The sequence below is a fragment of the Camelus ferus genome, chromosome 20, assembly GCF_009834535.1.
Source record: "Camelus ferus isolate YT-003-E chromosome 20, BCGSAC_Cfer_1.0, whole genome shotgun sequence".
Classification (NCBI taxonomy): Eukaryota; Metazoa; Chordata; class Mammalia; order Artiodactyla; family Camelidae; genus Camelus; species Camelus ferus.
Genome location: NC_045715.1, coordinates 21,261,813 through 21,281,269, shown reverse-complemented (window position 1 = coordinate 21,281,269; position 19,457 = coordinate 21,261,813). Strand labels below are relative to the sequence as shown.

General features: G+C 36.5%; 2 protein-coding genes across 2 annotated transcripts in view; both read left to right on the top strand.

The window, feature by feature from the left end:
* The first annotated feature begins 2,815 nt into the window (after window positions 1–2,815).
* LOC116658242 (butyrophilin subfamily 1 member A1-like) lies at window positions 2,816–6,058 on the top strand. The gene is made up of 5 exons (XM_032462761.1): window positions 2,816–2,832; window positions 3,736–3,762; window positions 4,254–4,280; window positions 4,828–4,854; window positions 5,032–6,058. The coding sequence occupies exons 2-5, from the start codon at window positions 3,756–3,758 to the stop codon at window positions 5,565–5,567; spliced, it is 597 nt and encodes a 198-aa protein (XP_032318652.1). The 5' UTR covers window positions 2,816–2,832; window positions 3,736–3,755; the 3' UTR covers window positions 5,568–6,058.
* Window positions 6,059–12,165: 6,107 nt separating this feature from the next.
* Window positions 12,166–19,457, top strand: part of TSBP1 (testis expressed basic protein 1) — a 57,638-nt gene continuing 50,346 nt past the window's right edge. Inside the window, exons 1-7 of the mRNA XM_032463517.1 lie at window positions 12,166–12,178; window positions 14,111–14,209; window positions 14,998–15,030; window positions 15,834–15,866; window positions 17,437–17,469; window positions 17,552–17,581; window positions 17,674–17,694. Of these exons, the coding sequence (XP_032319408.1) occupies window positions 12,166–12,178; window positions 14,111–14,209; window positions 14,998–15,030; window positions 15,834–15,866; window positions 17,437–17,469; window positions 17,552–17,581; window positions 17,674–17,694 (262 nt within the window). The remainder of the gene's footprint in view (window positions 12,179–14,110; window positions 14,210–14,997; window positions 15,031–15,833; window positions 15,867–17,436; window positions 17,470–17,551; window positions 17,582–17,673; window positions 17,695–19,457) is intronic.

The window sequence follows — 19,457 nt, the reverse complement described above, 5'->3', positions numbered from 1 at the left end:
TTTAACATTTCCTGACCTTTTTTATCTATATGCCTTGCTTTGGAATACCTTTCTTCCGCATGTCTACTAGTTCCACCCAAATTTTTCGGTGTTGGACTCCTCTCACTTCAGTTCTGTCCATTGCTGTCTCCCTCCCTTCTCTACTTTTCCATTCCTTCTCTTCGCATTTCACGCCATGCCTTCCCTATAAAGACTGGATTCTTCTGCATCACACAGGTTTGCCATGATTTTCTTAGGAAGGTGGTGAGATGAAAGGCATTAAGCTGATAGGGAGATGGTTTCTATCCTATATATATTTGTAGGAAACTTCCAAACATAGTACCTCTGTCGGGCATTCCAAGTTTGAGGGGCCACTACATCATGCACTTGATATGTCTTCAAAACCTTAAGTGATGAGAGAAGACATCGAAAGTGCTAAGTTTCCCTGTTCACTGCCCTTTCCAAGCTTGTGTAGTATATGATATCATCCTCCAGTGAAGTGTAAACTTAGGCTCTTCCCCTATCTTTGAACATATGAACAATATTGCCGGATATCTACATGTATTACTTAACTTTTCCTGCCTTTTTAAAACAAACTCCAACCCTACTCATTATTCTTTATTCTTTTGCATTCGTTCACACAATTATCAAGTCAGCAAACTGCAAATCCCATTAAATATTTTTAGAAGAATTATATATCTCAAAGAAAGTTCAAATATCTCTCCCAATACTGAAAATATTGAGTGAAGGACACAAGCACTATTCTCTTGCAAGAGACATTATTCAAACTTTAATATTCTCCCTTTCTCAGGACTATTTCTATTATATTCTTGTTTTCCTGGGAGTGGAATTTAAGAGTGTATCTCTTTAATGTATGTCGTACGTCTCATACGGCTACTGCTACAGATCCAGTTTTGCACACATGGGTGTATGCTTCCTCATCACTTTTTAAGTGCCTGTCTCATCCCTGTGTGTATGTCTGCATTTTATTGTGAAGAAGGATGGCCCAATGAAAGAGGAATGACTGATTTTGTACATCCCCAAAGAATTCCTGCCCTATCTCCTCTTATGGTTTCATTTCTTAATTTAGTTCCCTTTACATGAAGTGATGGAGGGATGTAAAACAACATTGCCTCTCATTGGTCAGATGTCCATTGGAACCTTATGGTTCCAGTTTTCACAAGTTGCACCACAGAGTAAACTACGAAAGGGATCCCAATTTTTGTTCTCCTTCCTCCCTGACATTATGCTTTGATTTGGAATGAATTGTTTACTTCTTCCTTTTTCTTTTTAGATTCGAGTGAACAGAGAAAAGGCAAGTACGAATAATGCATTCCACTGTGTACCTTGTGATTTTCTCATGTATTTCTTGTGCCCTTGCCTTCAACTCTTAATGATCAACTCCCTTACTGGAAACAGAGATGTGTTTTTACACGACTTTACGTCATGTATCTTACCCTTCCAACTTAGGTTATCCATCTTCATTTGCTATTCAATATATGCCATTGTTACCTCTTTCACATTTCTAGTCATTGCAATCAAGAAGACAGGGTCTTTTGGTGAACAGAATTTTATCCCTAAGATATGTGTCAAATTTGGGTATTTTAAACTTCTGACCTATCACTTTTCTCCAAGATGGGTTCATTTAATAGAGATCCCTCTTTACTGCTACATAACACCTCTTTTCTGTTCCTTTCCTGATATTTAAATCACAATGATGAGTTTTTCCTAATAGGAATGTATATGAGATAATATTTTTCCACCTTCTTTTCAAGTGAGGAATTATATCCTAAAAGGCATCTAAATGTGGGAAGGTTATAACTTGAAAGACAGAGATCAGTGTTCACCGATGTTTTAGTCTAGCAAATACAAGAGAGATGAGTCAAAAGACCACACAGTGGATATAACACCACCTGAGAGGTTTCCTCCAAGAGTGTAGGGCAAGTAAATGTGTGCATAGTACATAAAAACTTAAATTCTGTAAGTTGTAAGGACTGCCAAATGCTGTCTTTCAACAAAATGTCCATTCTATAAATGAGCTAGTCTTGAAATTGCATGAGAGATTTACAAGGGACATCAATAAAGCCTAGAGTTACACTACAGGAAAGAGATCAAGTTCGTATACAAAGCACAGCTTTCTAACACTTTGCTCATATGAGTGGAGCATTTGTTTTCCTCCATTAACTCATTTTTCTGAATTGCATTTCCCCCACATACATGAGCCAGTCATCAGCATCAATTTTATTCCTTTCATTTTCTGTTGGTTTACAAAAGATCTGTTTGCTGAGAAATTCTCTACTGTGAAGAACGGAACGAATTTGGCTAGAGCCATGTCTCTCAATTCCTTGACTTCCTGCAGTAGATGATAAAATAGGAATGAGCGTTCAGGCTTTCAGAGCTTATCTTGAAAACCCTATCAATTGACAACATAATTAATTTTATCACAATTTTGTTAAATGCAAAGAATTAAAAACCATCAGACTTGCAAAAACATTGTACCCTACAGATAGTCATTCACTTTCTCAATGGCTGTGGCATCTTCTAAAAAGGCCTTCACAGGGCTTACACATTTATTTACCACTAATTATACATATTACGTTTCACTTAAAGACATGTTGTTTAATGTGACTTAGAAATATTTGCATAACTAAAAATCTATTTCAATATACTACTACCAAGATAACATTTGTCATAAAATTATTTTACTAAATATGTATTTTGGTCTGTATTTTGAATTAGGAATTCCATGCTTCTAAATTTTATTCATATTTTTATTTTCTATGTTGGTTTTCCTTGCCATTTACATGAGTATTTTTTTAATTTACTTTTCAGAACTCCTTCAGGATGAAATTGGTATGAAATTGGTAACCTTTTTCTGACTTTTTTTGAAGATGTATTTTGTAGAAATATTTTCCCTTTGTTTTCTTCCCTTCCTTTATATATAGCCTTAAGTTACTATCTTCCAGATAATTTCATTATAAGGTTGGTTAAATGTAGGGGATTAGACTACAAAGAATGTATTTTTACCTGTTTAGTAGAAACCTTTCTTTAACTTGGGTCCTTGAGCATGTCTTCTGAGATGGTGTGTCCATTGTTATGTATATAACATTGCCCCAGTTTTTAAAGTAAGGGATTAGGTTCCAAACCTGGTGAGAGAGAGAAGGTTTTCCTTTTAATTTACACACTTAATCTACTATAAATTTCTCTTGTTGGCCTTTTATGTATTTGTCTATTACTAATGTCACATGTAAACCTGTGACTTGTTAGTTCCCTTCTTTTGGCCTTACCCTCATGTGGTCCAATGTCTGTAAACATTTTTTCTTATTTTCCCTGCTTATTTTCTCTTCCCAACGTTCGTTATTATTCTTCTTTCATTTTTATTTTAATCCACTCAAACAATATTCAACAAATTGTTTTCAGGATATTTTATATTGCATTGCATTTTTCACTCAAGAAACTTCAGTGCTATTGTATCTCTGCAGGCTAACGCTATTTCGTAAGGTATTCCTACAACACTTTTTAGTACCTCACTAGAAGAATTGTCTCATGACCCTTCATATTATATAGTATTCTTCAAATTGAAGCAAATTTTTCATTTGGAATGGACTTTAGAGATTTCTCTCATCATTTTTTAAATGTGCATTACTTGACCAATATGCAGACACAGACATTAGCAGATGTATGGCTTTAATTGCATCTTTTTATAATGTTAAGAAATCCTGTCAAATATATGCGTATTCATGTATTTTCTCTCAGATAGGAGGAAGGCTCAATTCATGTCTGGTGAGTAATGCTTATCTCTCAGAAATCTCCATTCTTCCAACTCTCTTGCGTTTTGCCCCTATAACAGGAGGATAGGATGCAAAAGTAAAATAAAAATGTTTATATTCAGCAAAGAAGGATTTGTTTTTCTTTATTTAAATTTCTGTAATTTCAATGTATTCTCTCTGAAGCATAAATGAGAAGTGATTCAGCATATTTTTCCTCCTCTCCTCCGTCCTTCTTTCTTGTCTTTATTTGCTGCTCCCTCCTTCTTGCTCTTCTTCTGTCCCTCCCACCTTTTCTTGCTTCTATATTTCTACCTGTCTTACACCTGACCGTTTTTATTATCATGTTTGAAAGAAATGGAATACGAAAGCAATACAGAATGGATAGAGGAAGTCCAAGGGATTCAAAAGAAGAAATAGGTCAAAGACAGGAAGAAACGGGAAAGACAATGAGAGAAAATAGGGAAGAAAAGAAGGTAAAGGGTTTCCTATTTTGTTCTTTTGCAGTCTGGAGGAACGCACCATTATATGCTGGTGAGTGATGTGGAATCTGATGAAGAATGTCCTATTATTGAAGATACCTTAAATGAACACTTACAGTGTGTGAAACAATATACTGAAAATCAAAGGAACTCCAAAGCATATACAAAATGAATGTCATAGATTACTCAATATTTTAACAGATAATCATGTCTTTAAAACATTAAATTTTAGCAGTTTTTTTGTTTGTTTTTTTAATTGCATCTTACATTGTGTTTTGAGCATGTGTAGAGCAGTTCAACTGCTAAAATCTAAGGAAACTAAGTGAAAATTAAGTTATTTGGTCAGACACACTGTGTTCCCTACTTCCTCTCAAACATCCTAAATAGATTATAGATATTTATACTGGAGTAACATTGGTATCTCAAGTCAGACATAATTCAGTAGACTGTAAAAAGAAGTTCAAGGTTTGAAAATGTATATTCTTTGGTTGCTATTACCTTTGAGTTAATCCTAGGGAATTTATACTCATAGTATTTTGGACAGACAGGCAGCTTCATCTTTCATATGATGGGTTCTCATGTTTATTTTTTCCTTGCAGATTGGAGGAAAGAAGAATTCAAAGCTGGTGAGCCTATGATGATCTTCAAGGGACCTTGACCTTTGTGGGATAGTCTGGAAGAATGTTGGGTGGAAGTGAGCTGGGTCTACCCAGGGCCAGAGGAGTCCTCACAGAATGGGAATCTTCTGGCCCAGGCCTACTAAGACCCTTCCCAGAAACGTGATGGTCCACTTGTCTTTGCAGTAAACGTGACCCTGGATGCAGCCACTGCCCATCCTGCCCTCCTCCTGTCTGAAAAAGGGAGACAAGTTACCTGGCAAGAAACATGTCAAGATCTACCCAGCTCCCCACAGAGATTTGACTCCCTTCCCTGTGTGCTGGGTCAGCCACACATCAGTTCAGGGAGATTCTACTGGGAAGTACAGGTTGAGGACATGCTATCCTGGGACTTGGGAATTTGTAGGGATAATGTAACAAGGAAGGGGAGAGTCACAATGTCCCCACAGAATGGTTTCTGGGCCATTAGGCTCTACAAGGGAGAATACTGGGCCCTCACCTCCCCAGTAACGCCTCTTATTCTAAAAGAAACTCTCCTTAGAGTAGGGATATTCCTAGATTATGAGGCTGGAGATGTATCTTTCTATAACATGACAGCTGGATCCCACATTTACACCTTTCCCCAGAATACATTCTATGGTGTCCTAAGGCCACTTTTCAGACTTTGGTCCTCTGAGTCAGGCCCCCTAACCATCTGTCCAGGGGAAGGAGAAAGCTACTGATGTTGTAATTCATATGCCTACCTCTCCATGAAAAATGATTATTTGGGGACCCCATGAAGATCACAATTCTCCCGCAATGAGATATAAATTGATTTTTTCTACTCCTTACTGGATCATTCTCAAGATGAAGCTCTGGGACACAGACTTAACAATTGTCCTCCATATCACTTCTCCCTTCTTCTTTAGTTATAGATTTCTTCTTATTATTACCTTTTCCTATGATAGCCTCATATAAATATTAGATTTCCTAGCCTCCCCTGTTGTATATGACTAAATGATGGTGGTGTATTAAATGCTGAATTATAAAGATGTGTTCTTAAAAGGAAATTGTGTCTTTTCTTCTTTACTTTTTCTTCTGGCTGTAATATGTCATGATGGATGGAACTCAAAGAACACATATGACCCTGTAATATGACATGGATGTCAGAGAAATTAAAATGAACTTGCATTATTGACAACTCCATGGATCTACTCCAATGCCCAATTCTCAAATTCTTTTCTGTGAGAAATAAACTTTTATATCTCAATCAATTTATATGTTCGATATTTGTCACTTGTGATTGATTCTCATCCTTCCTGCTGCACTCTCCCCTTACGTTTGGCTGCAAATGACATCCACAACTGAATATACAGGTGAAACTGGAGTTGTAAACTCCAGTCCTTGATTACTTAGCTACTGCTTCTCTTCCAGGGTGACACTTCCATTAGGCCCCTCAATTTCTCCTGATCATGAGTCACTCCTGACTTCACTTCCTGCCCTTTCTTATTTAGGTGCCATGGCTAATAATTTGAAGTATTCTCTTACTAATAAATGAAAATACTGGTGTCATTGTCCTTCTGTCACATCAACTTGGCAAAATTCCAAATTAATCTAATTATCCATTTCTTATACTGGCAGCTTAGCCTGCTATAACATCCCACACAAATGAGTAGATTGTTTCCTTCATACATGTGTATCTATATATCAATTCTTGGACACCAGCACTATCTGATAATCCTCCTATGCATCTCCAGCCATTTGCATTCCCTTATTTTGCAGGCAATTTCAGTAAAAAAAAAATTCCACTTTCTTTAAACTTCCAACTCTACTATGCCCTTATTCTCAGTTTATGACTATATTCCCTCTTTGAATAAAAATATAATTGTAAGAGGAAGAAGAAGAAAAAGAAGGATCTATCAGAAGGGTACTGTATGCAAATAACAAACCTATTTAACTGTGCACCTCGCCATTATTCCTTCCTCCTTGTTATATTAAAAGAAATATTCCTCTTCCTTTACAGGAAGCACCAATTCTTCTTCCCCACATCCATCCTGTATTGCCTCTCTGGTACTTGGATCCACCAATTATTCCTCTTAGCTTTTGTACAAGCTTCTCCCCATAAACCTAAAAATTTTTTAAATCTTTCCCAGATTAAAATTAAAACAATACAATTTTTCATCAACTCTGTGTCCTCTAATATACTCTCCTAACTCATTCTCTTTTCATAATCAAACTTCTCAGAATGGTTATCTAAATAATCTATTTATATTTCCCTGTTTCCCATTTCCTCCTCTGCATACTCTATATTATGGGTAGAATTGTGTCCCCCACCACCAACCCATACCCCTCAGAAGTCACATGTTGAAGTCATAATCCCCAGTATTCAGAATGTGACTTTATCTGGAATTAGGGTCCTTATGAATGTAATTGGCTAAGATGAGGTCATACTGGAGTAGGGTGAGTCCCTAATCCAACATTACTGGTGTCCTCATAAAAAGGTTAAATCTGGACACAAACATGCACACATCATATCAAGAATGGAGTTTGGTCCCACAAGCCAAGGAATGTTCAAGATTGCTGGCAAAGCATGAAAAGTTAGAAGAGAGGCATGGAACAGAACCTTTTCCTGTACTTTGAGAGGAAGTATAGTCCTGCTGATACCTTGATCTCAGACCTGTACTTTTCACAACTGTGAGACAACAAACTTCTCTAGTTTAAGCCACTCATTTGTGGTACTTTGTTACAGCAGCCCTAGCAAAGTAATACATTCTATTTTTATCCCAAGAATTTCACTGAACTTTTCCCACTGAAGTCATCATTCTCTCAGTGGGTCTCAGTGGATACAACAGCAGTTATGTGAACCACATGTGTCTTCAGTATATACCCACATTTCTCTGGAGGGACAGCCTTAGCGCTCCAGTATTTGGGGGGGCCAACTGAGTATAGTCTTCAGGTAATGTCTAGACCTTAAGAAGACAAGCTACACACTCACAAAGAACCATCAATTCCTCTAAAATAGTTTCCTGAAATTCAGTCACAACTTTTCTTTTCAAAAGCAGTATTTGAACCCAACATACTAGTCAAACTTTATCTGCCTGTTTTATAGTTCATCTCCTATATATTTTATACAGCCTAAGAGATAGTCAAAAAGGAAAGTAAAGAAACAATCCCTTTTAAAATTGCATCCAAATAAATAAATAAATAAAGTACTTAGGAATAAATCTGACCGAGGAAGTGAAAGATTTATACTTGAAGAACTACAAAACATTGACTAAGGAAATTAAAGATGATTTAAAGAAATGGAAAGATATCTCATGTTCTTGGATTGGAAGAATTAATATTGTTAAAATGACCATACTACCCAAAGCAATCTACAGATTTAATGTGATCTCTATCAAATTATCCAGGACATTTTTCACAGAACTAGAACAAATAATCCTAAAATGTATATGGAATGGCAAAAGATCCAGAATTGCCAAAGCAATACTGAAGAAAAAGAATGAAGCTGGAGGAATAACCTTCTCAGACTTTAGACAATACTACCGAACTATGGTAATAAAAACAGCACGGTACAGGTACAAGAACAGACATATGGACCAATGGAACAGAATAGAAATCCCAGAAATAAAACCACAGACTTCTGGTCAATTAATCTTTGACAAAGGAGGCAAGAACATGTAATGAAGTAAAGACAGTCTCTCCAGCAAATGATGTTGGGATAACTGGACAGCTAGCTGCATGTAAATCAATGAAGTTAGAATACTACCTCACACCATATACAAAAAATAAACTCAAAATGGCTTAAAGACTTAAACATAAGATAAGACACAATAAACCTCTTAGAAGAAAACTTAGGCAAAACATCATCTGACTTAAAAATCTTAGCAATGTTCTCCTAGAGTAATCTACCCAGGCAAAAGAAATAAAGGCAAAAATAAATAAATGGGACCTAATTAAACTTACACGCTTTTGCACAGCAAAGGAAACCATAGCAAAACTAAAAGACAACCTACAGAACGGTAGAAAATATTTACAAAAGATGAGGCTGACAAGGACTTAATTTCCAGAATATATAAACAGCTCATACAACTTAATAAGAAAAAAAAAAAAACCTAATCTAAAAATGGGCAGAAGACTTAAACAAGCAATTCTCCAGTGAAGGCATACAAATGGCCAATAGGCACATGAAAAAATGCTCAGTATTGCTAATTATCAGAGAAATGCAAATCAAAACTACAATGAGGTATCACCTCATACCAGTCACAATGGGCATCATTCAAAAGTCCACAAACCATAAATGCTGGAGAGGCTGTGGAGAAAAGGGAACCCTCCTACACTGTTGGTGGAAATGTAGTTTGGTGCAGCCGTTAGGGAGAACAATATGGAGATTCCTCAAAAGACTACAAACAGACTTACTATATGATCCAGCAATCCCACTCCTGGGCATATATCCAGAGTGAACCTTAATTCAAAAAGATATATGCACCCCAATATTCACAGCAGCACTATTTACAGTAGCCATGGAAACAGCCTAAATGTCCATCAACAGATGACTAGATAAAGAAGTTGTGGTATATTTATAAAATGGAATACTATTCAACCATAAAAAATAATAAAATAATGCCACTTACAGCAATATGGATGGATCTGGAGATTGTCATTCTAAGTGAAATAAGCCAGAAAGAGAAAGAAAAATATCATATGATATCATTTATATGTAGAATCTAAAAAAAAAAAAAAAGATAAATGAACTTATTTACAAAACAGAAACAGACTCATAGACATGGAAAACAAACTTATGGTTACCAGTGGGGGAAGGAGGTGGGAAGGGATAAATTGGGAGTTTGAGATTTGCAGATACTAACTAATATATATAAAACAGATAAACAAAAAGTTCATACTGTACAGTATAGAGAACTATATTCAATATCTTGTAGTAACCTATGGTGAAAAAGAATATGAAAATGAATATATGTATGTTCATGTATGACTGAAGCATTATGCTTATATTATATATATATGCATAATTTTTCTCATCTCATCCAAATACCTAAATTAAAGGATAAGTATACTTTTAAGATATCTGCTTTGCTTATCAGTCTGAGGCAAACAAAGCGTATGGATCAAAGGTGATACTTCCTATTCACTACTGTACATTTCTTAAACTGTAACCTCCATCAAATCAAATCCACTGAAAGCTACATATCTGAACTCTTTCCACATTATTTCTTTCTCTCTGTTAGTATTTTAGAATTCCTATTGTGTGTGGTCAGTTTTCTAAAATACATCAAATGTCCCCCACCCATACTGGAAGTGCACAGAGAGCCCAAAGTTAGTTGTTCTGTTTTGTTTTCTTTTAACATGTACACTATATCACATTGGCAATAATGAGACATTAAGCCAGGGGGTGTATTCATCAGGGTTCTCCAGAGAAAGAGAAGTAACAGGGTATATAGAAAAGGAGATTTATTGCAAGGAATTGGCTTACACAACTGTAGGGGCTGGCAAGTCTGAAATATGTAGGGTGGGTGAGCAGGCTATAAATTTATGTAAGAGTTGATATTGCTGTTGTGAGTTTGAAATCCACAGGGTAAGCCAAGCATGTTGGAAACACAGGCAAAGTTCCCTGATGCAGTCTTGAGACATGATTCTTTTCTTCCTTAGGATATCTCAGCCTTTGCTCTGAAGGCCTTCAACTGATTGGATGAGTCCTACCCATATTACGGACAGTAACTTGCTTTACTTAGACTTGTGATTGTAAATGCTTATTACATCTAAAAGATACCTTCATAGCAACATCTAGACTGGTATTTGATCAAATAACTGGGCACAATAGCCTAGGGAAGTTGACACATGAACTATCACAGGGGGTGTTTTGTTTTTTTGGTTTAGTTTGAATTTGGGTTCAGGTTTATGATGGTAGTAGTAGTTATGATGGTAATACCATAGAATTATTACGTTTCCTCCATTAGAATTTTTCTGCAAGTTTACAGTTAGTCTACAGTAAGATAGCTGCAATTCAGAAAACAGGCCGAGATATTAATTTATTTTGTAAAATGTTATACAATCAAATTATATATAATTCTTTGATGGTATGCTATTAACATAGTCAAAATTACGTAGTTTATCACTGTGACTGACTATTGGATTTGTAATGGTTCTAATAACTGCAGTGTAATTAGAATGAATCTGTGTCAATAGTCAACTAAAATATGGAGTGATTATTTAAATATTAGCAATTTAAACTTATATATGTAGAAATTTTTAATGATCCCTTCCTCATCAACCTAGACCATAAAAATAGGCCAAATAAGGATTTCCACCATCAAAGTTAATTTTAAAAGTTGGCAGGTAGAGAATCCTACAACTGGAGAGCATTACTCTCCTCCTCCTGCAGCTCGCTGCTTAGCCTAAAAAAAAATCTTCATGGACAGTAGGCCTCCAAGATTGAAATGAAACATGGCTTTGTAAATAGAGTATGGTCTTTGGAGTCAGAAACTCTGCCATTTGTTGGCTGGGCAACTTCAGATGTTTCCATCTTAAAGGGTTTCATGGTGAAGGTTATTGAGGATTAAATGAGTTTGTACTTGGAAAGTATCTACTACAGAGCCTTATAGTTCCTAGATAAATAAAAGGGAGTCTTACTGCTCTCCTTGTTCTCCACAATGGCTTATGGAATCCCATTCACTGGCTCATTCTTCCTAGCACCACAGACCTCTTAACTTTCCCTTACTATCTAACTCCATCACCTCAGCTTCATGGTTCACCCTTCATTTGTTTCAAGGTTCCTCTTTTTAAATATTTATAAAAATATATTTTATAAATATAAATTAAAGGTCTATTTAAACAAAATGTTTTTCATTTTTAATCATCAAACATTTATTTAGTGTCTAATCTATAGGAGGTTCTTTGCCTCAAGAGTTACAGAGATGAATGAAATACAATCTCTGGCCTCAAAATCTCTGGAAAGTTAGAAATTATTCCAGAGCCCAGATAGAATAAGCTCCCTTTCAGTATCTTAAATTTAATGTCCTCCAAAGTATTCTGAAATCTTCCCAGCTTCTTGATCCTCCTCTTGCCTTTCTAAGTTCTAGTTCTTTGTTATGACACAGATTCCAGAACTTTCATAGGCCATACTCCTGTAGTCTGCTTAGGTCTGATCAACCTGAGCCACACAATTCCTCTGCGACCTTCTGCACCCTTACCTACAAGGGCATTCCCCACATCCAAGTTCATACTGCTCAGAAACAGTGAGCTTGGGGTGTTCATTTTATCTTGATCTCCCTCTGACAAAGAAATCCAGATGACGCAGAACCCACTGAAGATAGTATCTGGAAAATGGCAGTCTTGGGTATGGTGACTCCTTCTCTGAGGCCTCCTTGACTTTGTTCGCTCAGGAGTCTTCTCTTTGGGAACTTTATCTTCCTTGCCTGCTTTCTTTCAAATTCAATACCCTTTCTTTCACTCTCATCGACTTCTCTAGAAACCTGGGGAAAACAACACATTCAACTCAGCTCTAGAGTGAGAGTGCCTATTTCTCCTTCAGTCTGATTAGTTTTGAACTGGTCAAAGAAACCAGGTACCTTCCAGAGCAATAGGAAAATTCCTTAGCCTGTTATCTCACTTCCTATAATATTGCTCACTTTATAATCTTTCTCAACTCTTCCTCTTATTTTCCTCATAAATGGAGAGGATCATTTTCTAAATGGCCTAAAGCAAGAATATTTCAGACACCATTCAAGGGGAGTACTATTTTCCTGAGGCTTGATCCAAGTACACCACCTGCTTATCCCTTCCTCCCCTAAGGATTATTTCACATCAGATATGAAATTTTTACTTTCATGATAGGGGCCAAACTACTTACTATTCATTTTAGGAGTCCATTAGGAGCAAATTCTCTGAAGGTTAATTTGATAAGAGAATTTTCTCACATGATCTAACACCTAAAAGACTCAGTAGACATTTGCCTAATTTGCTCCAGTTGGAAGTGTATCATTACATCTTGAGGTGAATTCATGTACTGATTTTTGCAGTAGCCTTAATGTTGTTGTAGTTAATTTTCTTAGCCCTTCAGAGTTAATTTTTCTTCCAAATTTTTCTTTTTTTTATTTTAAACTTTTTTTATTGAGTTATAGTCATTTTACAATGTTGTGTCAAATTCCAGTGTAGAGCACAATTTTTCAGTTATACATGAACATACATACATTCATTGTCACATTCTCTTTCGCTTTGAGCCACCACAAGATCCTGTATATATTTCCCTGTGCTACACAGTACAATCTTATTTTTTTTTCATCTATTCTACATTTTGAAATTGTCATAGGCAGATTTATGGTTGGTTCTTTCATTCACTCCTTCCTCTCATTCTTTCTCCCATCCTTCCTCTCTTCCTACCTCCTTTCTTTCTTTTTTTCTTCCCTCCTTACTTCTTGCTTCCTTCCTTTCTGCTTTTTTTTCTTCCTTTCTTTCTTTCTTTTTCTTCTGAAGCTTCCATAGTCTCTGTTTTTCATAACCATAGCAAGATATCTAAGATTTTCTCTCCTATGACACAGAAACAAACACAGGTTAGGAAGTCCCACCGTACTTTCTCCTATTCACCATAGTAACAACCCTCATAAATATCTATCTTATATGAGGAGCTTAGTAGGTGATAACTGAAAAGTCTTTTCCAATGATAAGAAATTTCTGTCCTCTACTGTGGCTTTCATTAATATGAAATAAATGACCTTCAGTCAGGGGCCTCCAAAATGTTTTTATCACTAATCCATGCAAAAATTTTGAGTATGCATTCCTTATATATGTCTATTTTAAATTTTTCGGAACATACTATTCTACTGATATATATGTTTTAAAACAGAAAACCTATTAATTTTAAAGCTATAAGATAAAAAGACATATATATATAGACAAAAATATAACATAAAAATAGAACAATATTTTTCTCATATCCCAATGGATTGCTTGGCATACCACTGATTCCCTCTAATCTTATCCTGCCCACAGAATAAGGGTTCAATGAGGAGGAAATCTATCAGATTCCCCACTCTAAACCATGGGGGCATAGCATCTGAGGGTCTTAGTATCTGACTGAAAGGAGGAGCAGAAAAGCCAAGAAATGGACAGGGAAAGAAATGTGAGGACAATAAGATGATGAAGAGAAAGAAAGAAAGCGGTTGAGGTGGCAGAAAAGTGGATGAAGGGAAAATGGGTATCTGTATGTAAGAAGTGACCAGAAGTTGTCTCTGATAATAACAAGTTTTAAATAAATAGGCCTACAGGTGAGTCTTTGTTTCAGAAATAACTTTGGCTGTCATCTTGACTCTACTGGGATTTGCCATTCGGGCTATTTTGTTAACAAGATGGACACGACGCAAGCAAAAGGGTGAGTAACAATGAGTCAAAAGGGAGATTCCCTATGAAAGTCACAGAGGAAGGGATGCCAACATTCAGTCTGAGTTCATTTCTATTTATCAGATATCTAGAGACCTTGCCAATATTCTGGAATCCATTTCAGCACATGAATCAAAGAATCTCTGACCTATTAGTGATTGCCCTGCACTTTTAAACTCCCAAAGTTCATGTTACCTATAATGCCAACAACAACAAAAAAAACCCACGCTGAGTTTAACAATAGTAATAATAAGAATACTCTAAAAGAAAGCTATCTGAACTCCAAGGGAAATTAGTGAGGAAAAGAAAACAGAAGAGTGAAGACATTATGGTAGATATCACTAGCTAATATAATATGGGAAGAATTCAATAATTTTAATTACTTAATTTTGGGGAGGTGATAAGAAGAAACAAATATAGAGTAGTACTTGTAAGAAACAGAAATGGGGCTTACAAAAACAATGACCTATTTCTATGTCAAGAGACGTCTCCAGGATTTTTCTTAGCATCTTTCCCACTCCTTTCGAGTCAGCTGCATCCCCTCTTTATTTCTCATCCTCTGTGCCTGTGAGCTCTCAGAAAATAGTAAGTGGTATGGCAGGATAGATAAAACAGGGCTGGCTGGAAGCACTGAGAAGAAGTGGGAACCAGTAATGCATCATGTCAAGAAGACTATTTGGGGAGTAAAGAAGAAAAGTTTAGAGAGAGGAGAGTTGAACAGGAGGAAGAATATCTCTCATAAGTAGCTAACAGAAATATTTTTGCTTAATTCTTCCACAGAAATTGATGTCTCAAGATACAGTTCTGAACAAAGTAAGTACTTATACCCATGAGAAACAGAAAGATAGTAAATAAGCATTTATGGAATAAATCAGGGACCAAATCAGTCTTGTTACAATTTCCAGCACCTTGCATAGTGCATCACTTCCTGAACTGAACTACTAAGTTCCTGGGAGAAATCTACCAACGATTTCTATGCAACAATGAGTGCCAAACTGGAATTGGGCAGAATGAAATAGTAATGGGTAGATCTGCATGATTGTGAAGCTCTCTTCTGATGTCTCCCGTGGTCCAAGAACAGCAACAGAGATACCAAACCATGGAAATAGCAGGCTCCTCAGGCAATGAAGCAGAAAGTCTAAACCTGGTAGGGAAGAAGACCTCAGCAAGGGAGCCATGGAGAAGAATCTAGCATAGCTAGGAATAATGACAGTGAACATAAGATAATTATGATTGAGAAGGAGAGCACCACATTAAAGATGTGAAGAGGTGAAGCAGATTTTCCACAGCAATATCCAGTGAGATGCCAAAGTTGCTGAAAGATAGCCCAGGATTACTAAGAAAAGAAAAACAGGAGCTAGATGCTGGAGTACCAAGAGGGAAAAGCATCTTTGAGGTCCCTTCTGATTATTATCTAGCCTGGATAATATTAAGGAAATGGTGAATAGCATGGTCACTTAGCTATTCATGCACAGTCCCTAGTTCCTAACAAAGTAAATTAATTCCCATCATTACTCACTATCAGGACATCATGTCTACATTAGCTCTCAGAGTCTTAAAGTCTCGCTAATTTTCAAGAAGCAAAATCATGGAGCTCTCTCTCCTTTTTTCTCCAGGTGCCAGTCTTCTGGACTATGAGGATGGTAGAGGTAAATAGATTAGGAACTACTAGAGAATTAATGGAGAAAAAGTGCTCTTTAGAGAACAAAATGGACTTATCTTCCTTTAAGCATGATCTGTCAGGTCAGCACATCTTTTGTTGTTATAATATCCAACTGCCAATCATCTCTCTAATAGATAAACACAAGAAAGACTGAGCATTTTTTTTTCTGAGAGAAGGCAAATATGTTCCCTTCCTAAGACCACTAAAAGAATTCTTTCCAGCTTCTGTTTATCCCAAGATCTTGGAAAGATTAAGGAACCCCTATGAAACAATTTTCTGATGCATAAAATGGGAATAAAATACATAATTTATGGGCTGTCATGAAGATTGAATGCTATATGTGAAAAGACACTTTGTAAGCTATAAAGTATAATAGGTGAGCACAACTTATATTATTATCTCCATTTTAGAAGATGAAATTGATGCTCAAAAGTTAAGAGACTTACCTAAATTCACCTAGCAAAGGGAGGAGTTGGCTAGCGAACCCAGGTTTGTGGCCCTGAATTCAGTACTCATATTCTTATGTCATACTATCCCCACTTAGTTTAAGACAAAGGCTCATTTTATACTGAGTTTCAGTAGTTATTATTATAGAGTTACACTCTGTCCCTCAAATCAGAACATGTGGTCTGACATGAGTGAGGAATAATAATAAAGATCACTTACAATAAAACATCTAGAAATCTGATGGTCCTAAGGTGTTTGCAAGGCACTGTCTACTTTTTTATAGAGACACACCACACACACGCACACACACGCACACTGCAAGCACATAGATTCATATCTCCAAGAGGAAAGAAAAGAGGAGGTAACTTGATCACTCTGCTAGCTGTCCATGCCCCACACTTGAACTCTTGGCCCATTTCCTCTCTTCTTACCTTTGTGATTTATCTGTCATGACTGACAGGCAAAGCACTGTCAACTGAAAAAAATGCACAACATGAGAGCTGTGAGTTAAGTTTTATCTGGGGCAAAATGAGGACTATAGCCCAGGACATAGCATTTCAGATAGCTCTAAAGAACTGCTCCAAAGAGGTAGGGGGAATGTCAGTCAGTATCATATACAATTTTAGTGAGGGTAGGGGGCAGATGTGCAATCAAGCACACATTTTAGCAGAAGCTTGCTGCTAGTCACGAAGAGCAGATGCCACTGTTAATGATTTTAGTGCTTTTCTAGATATGAGGAGATGCAAGAATTTGGGCTCATAAAATCTCCTGAAAATATCTAACTATCTGAAGGCCTGTTCTGCCAGTTTTTCCCAGAGCACAGAGTGCCTCATTCCTGATCTCCACCCTCAAATTCTCTCAGGGTGTAAAAGGTCAGTGGCTGCAGTGGCTCTTGATTTAATCATTGTGTAGCGACAGGTGGCAAGTGCAAATTTTAGTTAGCAGGGCCATGGCATCCCCTCTTTCTTTCCTGAAATGAAATCCAAAGAAAATGAGAACACCACTGTGAAAGTAGAAAAATGTCTTAATAGTTGGATTGAGACTAATGATAAAACTTTTCTTGATGAGCTGTTAGTTAACTTAATATGTCTTGGCTTTTTCCCCAAAAGATTTTTCCTCTCAAAGATCTAAAAGAGAAAGAGGTAAATAGATTTTCACCTAATAAAAAAATAATATAGACATAGTTGTCAAGGTAGAGTCTCATGTTTTTATCTTATCTTTTAGGATTCCGGCATTCATATTCAACAGAAAGTGGTAAATAAATTAGATCTTGAATTGCTAAGAAATTAATACAGAAATTGTTTATGAGAAATTAAGACTCTCATATTTTTTCCTTAATCCTGTAGATACTTCATATGATGATCGAGGTAAGTATATTTAGAGATTATGGTAAAATTAAAGGAAAATCCATGTTTGTTTCCTGTTATAACATAAGGGGCTATAAAAAGTAAAAAGTCAAGTAACCAAAGTAGCACATAGAAGATTCTGAGATATGTTCAGAAATGTTCACCTTCACACTGTGAGGGACATTTTTCCCAGTGCTATTCAATTCCTTTCTCATTTGCCTCCTAATCAGTTAACAAAAGTAATCTGAGCACTCAAGAGAAATTTGGTACCCCAGAGCTCAGAAATGCTAACCACTCAGTGAGCCTTTCTTAATATAAATGGAAGAATAAATCCCTGACAACTCATCACATTAGAGTAGGACCTGTATGTACTGAAATTCCAAGGTCACAAAAAAGTGCTGCTATTGTCTACTGCTTTTTGAGGTTTTTTTCCTTTTTTTTTTTAATAAATAGACTTTATTTTTTAGAGCAGTTTCAGGTTCACAGCAAAATTGAGCAGAAAATACAGAGTGTTCACACATAACCTTCCCTACCCACACATATATATACTCCCCTACCCTCAACATCTCTCATCGGTATGGCATATTTGGTAAAATCTATGAACCAACACAGACACATTATTATCAACCAAAGTCCATAGTTTACATTAGGGTTCACTTTTGATGTTGTACAGCTATTGTCTACAGTTGTCATTTACATCTCATGTTTCTTAGGAAACAAACCTCCTTAGCAACAGTTAATCAGCGAAACACCTTTAACCAGTGCAAGAAGCTACATAGTTTGAAGAATTTAAGGGTACACAGATAAGCAAAACAAAACCATACACAATAGGAAAGGAAGAGAATTAACATGCACTCAGCATCTACTATATGCTAGTCACTCTGGTGAGCATTTTTCATTTTAATTTATTTAGTATCTACAAACGACCCTGTCAACCGCACAAGGACAAACCACCCATAAATCACCCCCAACCCTCTGGTTGTCCAAGGCCTCTATTAGCCTTTAGGTTGCTTTGCTGCGAATTAGAGAGTGTTCCTTCCTCCAGGCAGAGGCAGCCCCACAGCAGGGACAGTGTTAGGGATTTTAGTCCCCATATCCCTTTGTGCAGTGAACAACCTATATAACTATAATGCAGTGGTCCTGAAGATATACAAGAGGCATGTCACTCTTAACATATCCAAAACCCAAGTCCTGATTCCTTCTACACACAGGTATTGGCACTGTACTCACCCAATGCTCAGGCCAAATATCTTGAAGTCATCTCTAACTCCTTTCTCTCACTATCCTCATCTAATCTACCAGAAAATCCCATATGTGATACTTTCAAATTATACTCCAAATCAGACCACTTTTTACCATGATGACAGTCTTAACCTAAGCACCAACATCTCTTGCCTGAACTACTTCAGCTGTCTTCTAACTGGTTTCCTTGCTTCTACCTTTGCCCGCTTATAGTCTGTCCCTCTCACCAATCTTTAATAAGTAGTTCTAAGGTAAAGAGGTTTGAGTGGCAACTCAGGCCACCCAAATGATTTTACTCTCAACTCTACAGCCTACTCAAAAGGTTCCATAAAACACACCCTTAAATGAAATTGTTAATCCAACACATAGACACCCTCTTTGTAAAAAAAAAAAAGATACCAAGGAAGTATGTGTTTTCTGTTGGGTCCCACACCATTAAAAAAAAAAAAAGTAGTTTAAAATAAATCAATTAATTTACTATACATTGTTATTCCTAATTTATAGAAGAGAAACATTTGTATAAAAAATGTTAAATGACTTGC